This window comes from Dama dama, chromosome 20 (genome assembly GCF_033118175.1).
Source record: "Dama dama isolate Ldn47 chromosome 20, ASM3311817v1, whole genome shotgun sequence".
Lineage (NCBI taxonomy): Eukaryota > Metazoa > Chordata > Mammalia > Artiodactyla > Cervidae > Dama > Dama dama.
In genome coordinates, this window is record NC_083700.1 from 72,952,271 (window position 1) to 72,966,316 (window position 14,046).

Here is a 14,046-nt window from a genome sequence, read left to right on the forward strand (position 1 = left end):
AATAATTAAAGACATCTATAATTGTATGACTTCATCAATCTACCCTTTCACTGACTCTCATTTTGGTGACAGAGCTTACCAACAGCAAATGTATTCAACTGCTATTTTTTCTAGAAGTCCAGAAGCCTTAGTAGAAGTGAAACCAACTTGAGCAGGAGTGACGCGAAGAGGATGGTTGAAAGAAGCAAGGAGAATCTCAACCCACCAACTGACTCAAAAAGATCTCCTTTCCAACTGTTTATAAAAATGTTTGGGGCTCAAAATGACTTTATAAAAGAATTCCAACTTGTTGCTGAGTTTCTGTGATGACCGAGTCTACCAGAAGAAAAATGTACTCCAACCAGTGCAAAATTTGCTATCAGAGAAGAAAAATGAGGCTTGGGAAAGAATCAGAAAAGAGGAAGCCAGAATTGTGCTTGGCACTACTCACAGTAATAGAGAATATTGTTTTCATTTGCTTATGGACTGATGAAGTCAAGACATTACCCCTGGGTATTCTTCACAGTTAAAAATGTATATTGCTTTAGGAGGGAAAAAATACATATCCTCAGGCAAAACTTATACTACTTGACATATTTCTTTCTGTACAAAAGGAGAGTTTAGCTATAGCATTGACATTCACTAAAGTTTCAGAATTTTTAAATTTCAATTTTACTTTAAACTAGAACAGATATTCTTGACTCTTATGTTTGTGATGGAAATAGGAAGCATTTCTATTTCCCTGTCTCTTATCTCTCATATGTAAAGTTTACTCAGTTGATTTTCCTGTCTGCTTCATCCACATCTGTCTTGCTCTCTTATAGCCTCAAAATTTATTCTACTTACTGCCATCTCTATGTTTTCCAATATTTAAATCTCCACTTCTCTTTCTTATCTACTCCAGACTTTCTCTATTTCTATGTAAGTGAGCTACATTCACCCTCCACCCCTACCCCACTTCCTGTCCCCCGCCTTTGATATAAAGGATTCCAGCAGCAACTCTGCCCACTCTCAGTTAAACTGTAGAAGCCAAGAACTGTAGTTGTATTTATTTCAGTTCTATATTTATATAGACTACTGATAGCAATATTTGTTTTTAAAGGCAAAAGTTTTGGAGAAAATTACTTTTCAATGACTACAACTTTAAAGATTATATATTTTAGATAAGATTTTTTAGGTGTGTGTGTTTTTCACTCAGTCGTGTCTGACTCTGCAACCCCATGGATGATAGCCTGCCAGGCTCCTCTGTCCATGAGGACAATTTTCCAAGCAAGGATACTGGAGTGGGTTGCCATTTCCTTATTCAGGGTATCTTCCCAACCCAGGGACTGAACCAGGAGACAGATGCTTTATCATCTGATCTACCAGGGAAGCCCCAAGATTTTTTATAGCACAGCAATAAAATGATTTTATTTAAATTACTAAATGTATGGGCGAAGTTGAGTTTCTTTTAAACATCTAATTTAAAAAATGACATAAATCTATTCTTACCCTGTGAAAAATTCTACAACAGACAGATTTTCATTACCAAGTGAAAAATCAATCCTAGTAGTAATTTGATTTGGTTGTTTTAAACACAGACAATCGTGTGTTTACATGGTATTCAACAGCAAAACAATTTAAGATTTTCAAAATATATTTTAGACATTTTCTAAATAAGTATAAAAAGAAACATACATTATACTAAGTAAAATGCATTATACTAAGAATTGTGACAAATGGCAAGATTATAATAAGGAGTGAATATTAATGAATTAAACAAATTTTAATATTAATACTTTATACAGTCTGAAAAGCAAAAATTCTGATTTGGGGGTCTGTGAAAGAAAGGATTAAAAGAACATAGAAATTACCAAACCTCACATAAGTGAAAGTGAAAGGGGCTCAGTCATGTCCCACTCTTTGCGACCCCATGGACTATACAGTCCATGGAATTCTCCAGGCCAGAATACTGGAGTGGATAGCCTTTACCTTCTCCAGGGGATCTTCCCAACCCAGGGATCGAACCGAGGTCTCCCACACTGCAGGCTGATTCTTTACCAGCTGAGCCACAAGGGAAGCCTAAACCCCACATAATTTCTTTCAAATTTCTTTTAGTTTCTTCTAGTGAGTTTCTGGGCATGCCTCAGAGATGATGAACATCTGGAAATCTTGAAGCTCTGAATGGTTGAGCAGGCATTGTAGATGTGGAAAAACCATGGGCAAGCTCAACAGAACTCATCTATGAGCCAATACTTAATTAGCTGCATTTTTATACCTTTTTCTTCAATTATGTTCATCCTGATATTGACCTTGAAACCCACCTTTATTACTCTAATTACCAAGTCATTATGCACTTAGAATAAAAGACACTTGAAAGAGGGCAGAGTCACTAACGTTGCAAGAGATTTGAATGTCTAGTCTTTACATATTAAAAACTTTCAGATTTAATATAACTGAAATTTTAAAGTTTCTTGGTTTACTCTTTAAAGAAGGGAAATAATTTAAGTTTCATTTGTTTTAAAGAATGCTTCTGCAATGCAGGAGACCTGAGTTCAATCCCTGGGTGAGGAAGACCCCCTAGAGTAGGAAATGGCAACCCACTCCAGTGTTCTTGATGGGAAAATCTCATGGACAGAGGAGCCTGTAGAGCGATAGTCCATTGGGTCACAAAGAGTTGGACAGGACTGAGCATGCATGTGTGATCTTGGCAAGTAACTTAACCTAAACTCCAAGTCTCTAACTGAGAAAGTCTAAACTCAGTTTCTTCTTTCATTAAAGTAGACAAAAATAACAGTGCTTACCTCATATGATCGCTGTGAGGATAAGATGAAAAAATACATTCAAGTATTTAGCACAATGCCTGACATGGTACCTCATAGTTCTTCCCAAGGTGACTGCAATATAATCCAATAGACTGAAGCAGTAAAAACAATGACGTGATATGATGACTAAAATACAAATATTCCTTCTGAGAGCACTGTTGTTTTCAGTCTCCTCCAAAGTTTTCAACTAATTCTCAGAGTGCTCAAGTAGTACTGCCTAGAATCCTTGGAGTGGGGGTGGATTTACCTCACTGTGACATCTTCTAGTAGTGATTCACAGACTTTTTGAAATAATGGATATTAGAATTTAAGATTTTGGAGACTGACATAGCAAGAGAGAATTTAAACTACCTCCTATGATTATACCACTAAAAAACAGGCTAAGATTTAACACCCTCAACACTTTGCTATATATTATCCACTCTCAGATATATAGAACAAGATGGTAGATGCAGGAGCAAAATTCTTTCTGATAGATGAACACATTTTGTTTATTTTATAAATCTAAATCTCTGGATCCACAACTTGGTGGGTACAGTTTGTTCTCCTATAATGCTAGGAGTACTGCTAGGCATAGCCATGCCTGTGTGCTGAGTTACTTAAGTCATGTCCAACTCTTTGTGACCCTGTGGACTGTAAGCACTCCAGGCTCCTCTGTCCATGGGATTCTCCAGGCAGGAATACTGGAGTGGGTTGTCATGGCCTCCCCAGGGGATCTTTCTGACCTAGGGATCAAACCCGTGTCTCCTATGGCCCCTGTACTGCAGATGGATTCTTTACCACTAGCCACTGGGGAAGCTCTGCATAGCCATAGGTGTCACCAAAATTAGTTCAAAAGCTACAGAGCTACAACCGGGAGTCAAAGGTTCAATCAAAGCCTTTCTAAAATGGATTCCCCACTGAATCTCTGCAGTATCACAGTAGTTTCTGATCACAGTAGTTATCAAAGTATTAATGCTACATAGTAGGATTATCACAGTAGAAGCATCACAGTAGTATCTCTTGACATAGAGATAAGATTGAAAAATTCTTCTACAGAGACTTTGAGAAACAGACTCAAATGGGGTACTGGCTAAGACTTCACCAATTAATATCCTTTGATTCCGATTCCACTTGTAGTTTAATTTCTGATTCTTCATTCTCCTCCTATTCAGGCTTCCCTGGTGGCTCAGACAGTAAAGAATCTGACGGCAATGCAAGAGACCTGGGTTCAATTCCCCGGGTTGGAAAGATTCCCTAGAGAAGGGAATGGCTACCCACTCCAATATTCTTGCCTGGAGAATTCCCTGGACAGAGGAGTCTGGGGGGCTATAGTCTATGGGGTTGCAAAGAGTCGGACATGACTGAGCTAATAACACTTTCACACTTTCATCCTATCCAGCCTACTCATTTCAGGACAACTGTAAAACTAACACTGACTTTAAAAAACATTAATTGTAGAATAAAATATAACCTCAAATAATAACAGTACCATTTTCACACCTATTTCAGTCAATCTGGAAGCCCAGGCTAACAATCCTATTATCATTTTCATTTCTTTAGGTTGATTCTCACTAGAATCTTAACTTGATATCCTCAATTAATATATAATAAAAAACTAAAATTGAACATTTAAAGGATTCATTATTCTCTTTACTCTGTGAGGTAATAGCAAACATACCCATTTTAGGTTCTGAAATTTCAGATTTTAGGCAAAAGTGCTATACAATATAGGGTAGTCAGAAAATGCTTATGATCGTAGGAAGAAGATATAAATGAGTTTACACATGAAATATACAGAAAGTTTAAAGACATATTACATTATTTTACAAAATTATTAATAAAGTTTGAGGATAGATTAAACAATTATTTAGCTATTAATAAGAGGGACTAGCTCACAAATGTTTAATCAATAAATAATTGCATGGGATTCTTAACGCAAGGAGAGAAACAAGCAAATGATCATCATGAGTTGTACTGGTGATATGATTAAACATAATATCATGGACTTTGAAAATAGATTTTGTGTAAAATGGATATATGTATGGATAATATAAATACCTATTCATTCCATTTAGAGTAAAAATGAATAAAACTTTTCCTTTTATGGGAAAATTATTGAAGCCGTTTGCAACCAAGTAAGTGATATGGTTCTTTTCTTTGGTCAGGTTATTTAAGGATAGGTATTTGGCTCTGATAGGTATTTTTTCAATCTCTTCTCTTTCTTCATAAAGAAGTAAATTTTCCTACTTTTCTGAGATCTTTCAACTTCCTCTTCACCAGTCATTACTCAGCAGCCTTTAAATATAATCAGGTGTTTGCCATCTTAAATATCACTTCTGTCTTCCTCATATCCTCTTCCAGAGTCTACCATAATTCTCTCTTTTTAAAAGGAAACTACTTTTTGAGTTTTCTAAGTTTCTGTCTCTATTTCTTAACGTTAGTTAGTATGGATTCAGCCCCATTGATTAAGTAAATTACTTTTGCTAAGACAACCAATAACCTTTTTGTTGCTAAAGTCAAAAAGTCTTTAGTCATACCTTGCTTGATTTTTTTGGCACCATGTGATACTGTTGACCCTTCCTTTAACATTTTTTTTTTTTCTATTTGAGTTCCAAGGTGCCGTTACTTTTCTTTATTTTTTCCTTCTACAGCTTTTCACTTGTCATTGGAGTGGAAAGCCCCATCTATTCTACTCCAAATGACCAGTCAAAGCCAATCATATGGTTTTATTCATCTTGCTAGGAGTGAGAAATCCTTACCTATTTTGGATCAAAGATGTAAAAAGAGGCTTGTTGGGGGATTTAGGGAAGAAAGGCTTTGCTTGCAAGAGACAGCTACTGAAAACTTGATTCTCTCTCCTTATAAACTTGAAAGAGGAAGCTTGTTATCTCCAACTGTCATAGGTAGTCATCTGATAATTATGAGAGGAACCAGTTTTAGGATAGAGCCAACAATATGAATGGAAGGGTGGAGAGGGGAAAAACCCCAAGCATTTAAAATTATCTTTGTTGTTCACTTGTCAAGTCCAACTGTTGGCGACCCCATGGCCTGCAGCATGCCAGGCTCCTCTGTCCTCTACTATCTCCTAGAGTTTGCTCAAGTTCATGTCCATTGAATTGGCGATGCTATCTAATGATCTCATCCTTTGCTGCCCTTTTTTCTTTTTGCCTTTAATCTTTCCCAACATCAGGGTCTTTTCCAGTTATCTAACTGAAGATTAGTCTGAGGCTCAGACTAGATTTTGTCTACTTATGTTAGCTAAATATTTCTTTAATGTTTGATACTAAAATTTTCTATAGCTTGTGGTAGAAAAAACCTTATTGATAAAATCTTTAGCCATTTCTTCTCTGTAATTCTAAGAACATGTCATAAGTTCGTGTTCCATGGAGCTCTGTCTCTTCTATCTTATTCATGACTCAGTTATGACTTATGTTTTAATGCTTGCTAAATTTGTATCATCAACTAAGATTTCTCTCCTGAAAAATATGTCTAAATATCCACTAAAAATTTCCACTCAGATTTTCTAGAAGATACCTCAAATCAACATTTTAACTTTTTTTTGTTGCACAGCATAGTATGTGGACTCTTAGTTCCCTGAGCAGGGAATGAACTCCTGCCTCCTGCTTTGGAAGCATGGTGTCTTAAGCATTGGCCTTCCAGGGAAGTCTTAAATCAACATATTAAAACGTAAACTGCCTTCCTCTCTTCCACTTCCAGTTGTTACTCTTTTTGTCATCCCACCTCAGTGAATAGCACATCATAACTCATACAAATTAGATATTGGCTATCAATCTTAGAACTATTATCTGTCTTTTATGCCCTATGTACAGTCAATCACAAGATCATGTTGACTCTGTCTTTTAAGAATATACTAAATCTTTGCATTTTCTCTCTACCACTCATTGCTTCCATCCACTCTCCCTTGGATTACAAGAGAAGCTTTGTAACTTGTTCCATGGCCTCAAATCTTCCTCCTTTCCAATTCTTTCTCAGAAAAACCTATCAAAGTGCTCTTCAGATAAAAATTTAGTGATGGCTCTCCCCAACACTTCTTCCCATTTCTTTCAGGATAAAGCTCAACATAGTCTGGTTTATGCTTATACTCCTGGCCTTATTTTCACACCATCCTTCTCTCTTAACTTTCTTCAATTTCTTTACTAAATAGAGGTGTCCTTTCCAGGTGCTCTCCCAGCCCTGTATTCCATCCTCACAGGACTGTATTTATCTGCAGTGCTGGATATTGCTCACTAGGCAGATTAATAACATGTATAACACCTGCAAACCAGGATATTAACAATTATTTTGGGTAAAATAATTTGATATTTAATGTATATTTTTTTAAAAGCACTGAAGCATTCATCAAGGGAAAAAAATCACTTAAGTTACAAAGAAAGTATGTGATTGTGTAGAGTATATGTTATGAAGCACAATTACAGAATGAACATTCATAAGCTTAAGAACTAGTGTAAGAACCACAATTCAGCTGAAGAAACAGAATACTACTACTATCAGCTTCCTCCCTGATCATCCTATCCCTAGATCTTATCTCTTTAGAGACAACCATAATCCTAAATTTTATGCTAACCATTCCCTTATAAAAAGTTTTCTCACTCATATACTTATGCCTAAATAATATATTTTAGTTTTACTTGTTTTTGAGACTTATAAATATGTAACTCCTTTTAATTGATTCAGTTGCATTTTCTCTATTTTTTGCTTTTGATGTGTGCCACCACCTGAAACTTGTTTCTCACTCAAACTATGCTTTTAAAGTTTATACATGTTATCCTAATTGTAGCTAACAAGTGTTCATTGCTGCAAAATATTCCTTTGTGTAAATAACAGAATTTACTTTCTCACATTCCTTGTAATAGACAGTTAGGTTTATCCAGTTTTCTACCATTGTAAGCTTTACAAGTATCTTGAATGACATACACAAGAGTTTTGCTAGGATATCTTAGGAGGGCAACTGTTGGAATGTTGGATACATTCATATTCAGCTTTTATAAGATAATTTATTGTCAATGTGATTGTGCTTTATACTCTTTCAAGACGTCTAAAGGAGCACCCACTACTCTTATACTTGGAAACAACTTATATTTTCATACTTCTTAATTTTTGATAGTCTAGTAGGTTTAAAATAACATCTTTTGGCTTTTTCCTGATTGATAAAAAGTTCAGTTTTAATATTAATTTACTCTCCCAATTGCTTTTATTTTTACCATACTTTTGGTATTGTGTTATCCATCTTTTCATAATTTTTGTAGGAGTTTTAAAAAATATATTCTGGAATATTAGTCTCTTGTCCTTCATACATGTTGCAGTTATTTTCTCGGTTAGAGCATTTTTTTACTCCTTTTATGGTGATTTAACATGAAGTATTATAATCACCTACTTATCATTCAGCCTATCTCACCAGACTAACAGGTTCTAGAGGTAAGACACCATACTACATCTTATTCATTTCTGTCCCCTAACATCCAGTGAGACCTCAACACATAGAAGTGCTGCTTCATACATACAGTTGCTCATTAAGTGTTTAATGAATCAATGACAGGATGAATGAGTTGCTATGATTTTACAGGAGGTGAATCAATCATTTAGTGGTCAAATTTCATTTTATACAAATTGGTTACACTATGCTGCTGAATCAGAGTTCAGAAAGTATGCACTACACAATTTCCTGTACTAGTACTTCAAAGGTGGGTGTCAGGCATTAATAAGAGGTGATAAATTTTCAAAGAGGTGGCAGGATATTGTTTATAAAAATTCATTACCAGCTCTGAACACTTGGCAATATTCACTTTTCATTTTTTTCAACACACTTACAGTTAGCCAAACTCCCTATTGTGGGATAGTATTTAGCCTAAATTTATCACAAAGTTAGAAATGATGTTAAGACACAAGATATGGATTACATATTACAATGGATATGCAAGGTTCATGGTTTGTGTCATTAATTTGAAATTGGTTACCTTTTTAGTAATGGTGTCCGGAGGTACATCCCGCCTCCCAAGAGGATAAGGATTCCATTGGCCACTAGGAGATACATCTTCTTGTCCATTGTCTAAAATGTTGCTTTGCTGGGACGGGGTCTATTGCAAAAATGGTATGGCATTCTTTAGTGATGTAATAGAAGTTTATCATAGTTTTCTGAAAAGAGTCCCTAATGATTATGGTAAAATTACTTTTTTTTTAATTGCAGAAAAACATATATCCTAAACTGGAGGTACTTTTATCCACTATTTACTTGGTAAGAATTGTAAATTAACAGCTTTTTGGAAGCAATGAGAAATTCAATTAAAATAACCGTCTTAGAGTTATTGACTGAATTTTAAAGAGAAGTTTAAATTTGCAGTACTGGAATAAAAATAATCAGAATAAAATTAACCAATTGTTACAAACCACATTTAAAAGTTGCTTAACTTACTTCTTTAGTAGGATCTTAGCATTTAGAATATAAACTGAAACCATATAACACATAGTATGTAACTTCTAATATTCCAAACCATAATCTAAAACAAATTTTATAAGGCTGTAGTGATTCTGGGAGAATGTGTCTTACACTAATCTACAATGATGTTAACATTAGCATAGTGTGAGATTCATGGTACTATGACATTACCTATAGATCACTTAGAGGAAAAACTAACACATAAAAAGTTTTGAGCTGTTAGAATTTTGGTTTAAATAAATCATAATTGTTTTGATTCCAAATTTATTTGTGTAGATCATTTATATAGTAAAGATTAAATTCTTCATATATATTTTATTTTTGACTGGTTTACTGCTTATTATTTTTTTAACAAATAACAATACTCCTGTCTCTGTTATTATTACTATAGATATTTTGGGAGGCATTTGTAATCTGGTCTAAGTAACAGAAGGTAATCATACACCAAGCGAAAGACAGCTTCCTATGGAGGGCTAAAGTAGTGGGATATTTTTCCTGTCAAAGCAGATTAACTTTTTGCATAGACTTTTTTTCCTCTAGCCTATAGGATATACAAGTACTGCCTGATTTTCTGGGGAATTCTTATGATATTATAATCAGTGTTTCTTATGTCATTTACCCCACATATTTTGGAGGATCCCTACAGATAGAGAAAGTCTGGTTAGAGGATCCCTACAGATAGAAAAAGTCTGCAGTTCTTTGTGTGAAGAATTGTCCTCCAACCCTGGAATGAGAGAACTGGGCCATTCTCTTCGTAATATGGTGCAGATGCACTGCTTGTCAGGCTTCATCCAGTTATACTGAGTGGTCCTAACTGTTCTCCTTTACAAAACAACTATATAATGATTCTATCTACATTTTGATTACATGCATTTTTAAAAAGCCTTGCTTGGAACTGTTAAAAATAATATTTACTATGACAAAATTAATTAAAATCAGGTGAATTTTTTCTGGGGTCTGGTGGATATAGTGACAGTAAGGAAATAATTCAGTTTTCTTATATTTTGACTGTGTGAATTCCTTTTTCATGAGTATCAGAAATTATGAAAAAAGAGAAAAAAGGTATTGAATTGAGGCTCCTGGGTTAGTTAGGAATGAATTTACCTGTGTTTGCTTGAAAATAAGATATAGGTTAGCATATTTAAGAGGATTTCCCTGGTGGCTCAGACATTAAAGCATCTACCTACAATGCAGGAGACCCATGTTTAATCCCTGGGTTGGGAAGATCCCCTGGAGAAGGAAATGGCAACCCACTCCAGTATTCTTGCCTGGAAAACCCCATGGATGGAGGTGCTTGGTAGGCTACAGTCCATGGGGTCACAAGGAGTTGGACATGACTGAGTGACTTCACTTTAACATATATAAAGTATATATTACTTGAAAATAACCAGACAGCTCTGCAGTGACCATCTGCCTGATTTCAAGCATTAATTTTCTAATCTTTATCTTTTAGAGATTAATGTTTGTACATGCCCACACATAATTTTTCTAGCTATTATTATGACAAATAAAATTCTTAGAATTAAGCAGTTAAAATACAACTATGCAGAGTGGGCACCACTGAACAGTTTTCTTTTTGAATTTTTAGGATGCATGTAGCTGCTGGTTTGATTTCTCTGCCAGTAAAGTGGGATTATAAATATGTTCAACTAGCTCAGTCTGTGGAACACAGAGTTTTGCAAGGTGTCCAGAATTAAGCACAAATAATCCTTTTTGCCTCCATTGCATTCCCGTCTTTATCACTATTTCCTCCACTAAACTTCCGCCAGCTGCCCTGACATGACTCTTAGTCACAGAGAACAACTGAAATTGCAAGATTCTTTTTAATGTTAAAAAAGGCGAAAGCCCTTAGTCAAAAATCCTAAGATCATGATGATAAAGATTCTTCATTCATTTACCAATTAATCTTTCTCTTTTTAAAATTAGAACTAACAACTATACCAATTTCTGTATGTTACAGGGGCCAAAGAGAACATAAATACACAGACACATGAAAAAAAAAATACTTTGACTAGACAACAAGAGTAAAGGAATTTCCTGAAAGCAATTTCCTTTATTCATTTCCAGAATGCTCTGGCTTCTTTGTTTCTCTTAAGTGAGACACCGGAGGAGTGACTTCAGTTTTCAAACGTGGAAATACTGTGAAAACATTTATTTATGTTTGGGAGGGAGGAACCCAAAAGAGAATTATGTAGTAGTGGGTTCACATTCTTTCTCAAAAGGAATGAGTATAGCTATTTACCAAAAAAATACTTTCAAAAAAGTGCTCCTGAACTGTCCAAAAATGCAGTTGTTTAGTTGTTAAAATTTTATGAAACATTAAAAGGAGCAACCAAAAAGTGTAAAAAGAATAATGAAGCTTTCATTTATTATTTCAAAGAACAAAATCAATTGAGTTCAATTTTCATTCAGTTATTTTTAGTATCACATTCAAGTTATTTTTTTAGATACTTAAAAAAATTAAGAATTAGTCTTTTCCTCACCACACATAACCAATTAAACATAAAATATGTGGAAAATCATCACAATATAGCATTTCTTCAGCTTCTAAATTCTGCAGATCCTTAATATTTCAAAATAAAAGAGAAAATGGTCAGTGTGATTTACTTAAAAGTCAGAAATTACACTTGTTAAGAAATTCAGTAATGTTAGAAGAAGTTCTGCTGAACAGACACTAGTCTGACAAATGACTGCAAACATTTGCAGATTTAATATTTGTGATTTTGACTACTGCGAATGATCACAAGCCTCCATTGGAAGAAGTAATTTCTGATTTTGCTGAGACATAAATGTACATGAATATATGTGTCTTTGTGTGCCTATATATCTGTGTATGTACAAGCATATATATGAGTGTATGCATGCATGTGTGCATATGTGTGCCTCTATGTGAGTATATGTGTATGTACAGGATTCACATATATGAGTAAATGGGCTTAGCTGTTACAGAAGGTTTGCTCTTGACTGTTAATTGATGGGGGCATTGCAAGCTTGGGAAATTAACTTATGGCAATTAGCTGGAAGAATTCTATCAGAGTAGTATTAGAATTTGGCACTTTGCAAAGGTCTTGGGATATATTACTTAAGAACTCAAGGATTATTTTGTTTAGTAATTGGCACATAGTTCACAAAGGCACACAGTTAAAAAATGTGTTGAAAACAACTTTCCCCAAAGTATTTTCAGTGAAATTATTGTTATATTATTCTTTTTCTGAAACATAGTAGGTCATAAAGACAAATATACATCAAGCTTGAATCTACATCATTATGATTTCACAGATCTCAATCTGAAGATGGTAATGTAATATCTAGATGATCTTTAAGCTATTGTTTCATTATAACGGTGAGGAAGCATCTGTATGAGTACAAGATTATTTTGGTAGTTTTCGTCACTGTCTATGAGGAATTATGTGGATTTACAGACTGAAGGATTTTTTTCATAATTAGAAAGATAAGTGAGTCCTTCGTGAGTGATAAGTAGCCTACAATAGATGCAGCAAAATCAAGAGAAACTATAGGCATAAATTAACCCAAGGTTCTACATAAATCTTGCTTTGCTTTCAGCAAACAAAACAGAACTGGAATTAAATAAATAACCATTGGAACTCGGGTGAATGAATACATGTTGGGTACTGGAACTATCTGATCCCGAGTAATCTGCATATATCTATTAGAAAGGACATTAGAAATTTAAAGAGTTTACGTGCAAACATTGCCTAATTCAATGATAGTAGAATGAGTATCAACTAATAAAAGAGTGAGGTCATCTTCTTCCAGGCAAAATTATATTAAAATATTATTTAATACATGCTCCCATAATTTCAACTTCTCTTCCCCTGAAATTATAATTTATATTAGTGTCTGCTTCAATAGCCAATAAGTAGTAGGAACTATGGAATAATATTATGGTGGTAGAAGTTAAAAAAAGAACAAGAAAAAATTATCAATTTCTCCAGTGCAGAAGAGACCACACTATTTATACTGACAGCCAGACACCTGCAGATAGGGTGTTGGAAAAGGCAAATGATTTCTTTCCTAGGCTTGCATATCACTGGAGCAGCAGTAGCATGGATGATTAACTTGCAATTTTCTTAGGTTCACAACCTTTGGTCTTTTATTGCTACCAAACATATTTCTTGGTGATACTGAGTGCTCAGGAAATGCAAGCATATGTTGAAGAGTGGAAGGTAACTATTAGCATTTATTAAACTCAGCTAAATAAGAAAGTACTGTTTCTGTAGCCCATAGGGGATGATTTGGGCTGTGATATATTTTGGATTAGTTAATACACTCTATTTGTGTATTCTTTTGTGTTTCCTATTCTATACAATGGTGGTAATACTTCCATTTGGGGTTTTTGGTGAGGGCTGTGTGAAAAAATACATTTAAAGTATCTCATGGTACTAGGTACATAGTAGATTTTCAATAAATCCTAGTCTTTACTCTTCTCCTGTCAAGATATCTATTTTTCCCACCATTAATGTGGATAATAAAAATGACAGTTTGAACTGACATTTTACAATATTATATTTCTTTTGATAACATAAAATTTCAAGATATTAGCTAAGCTCATTTACAACAGAGCACATCCAAAGAAGCACACTGAACCATCAATAAAGTCATAGGAAGCTACCTTAAATGCTTTTTGGAGAGGCAGTTATAAATGAGAAATGAATAAATGAATGAATAAATGAATCAATAAATAAAGACACAATACTAATAATTTATAATTCAATAGTGCATGTGTATGTCTTACATGTTCTGGTAATAAGTACTATTAAATTTTTTAGGAAATTAGAATAAGCATCAAAAAATGAAAATATTAAA

At 34.4% G+C, this 14,046-nt stretch overlaps 1 protein-coding gene across 1 annotated transcript in view; it reads right to left on the reverse strand.

Annotated features, from left to right (window-relative positions):
• Positions 1-14,046, reverse strand: part of LRRC7 (leucine rich repeat containing 7) — a 577,944-nt gene that overhangs the window by 69,437 nt on the left and 494,461 nt on the right. The window contains exon 22 of the mRNA XM_061121637.1: positions 8,741-8,860. Coding sequence (XP_060977620.1) covers positions 8,741-8,860 — 120 coding nt within the window. The remainder of the gene's footprint in view (positions 1-8,740; positions 8,861-14,046) is intronic.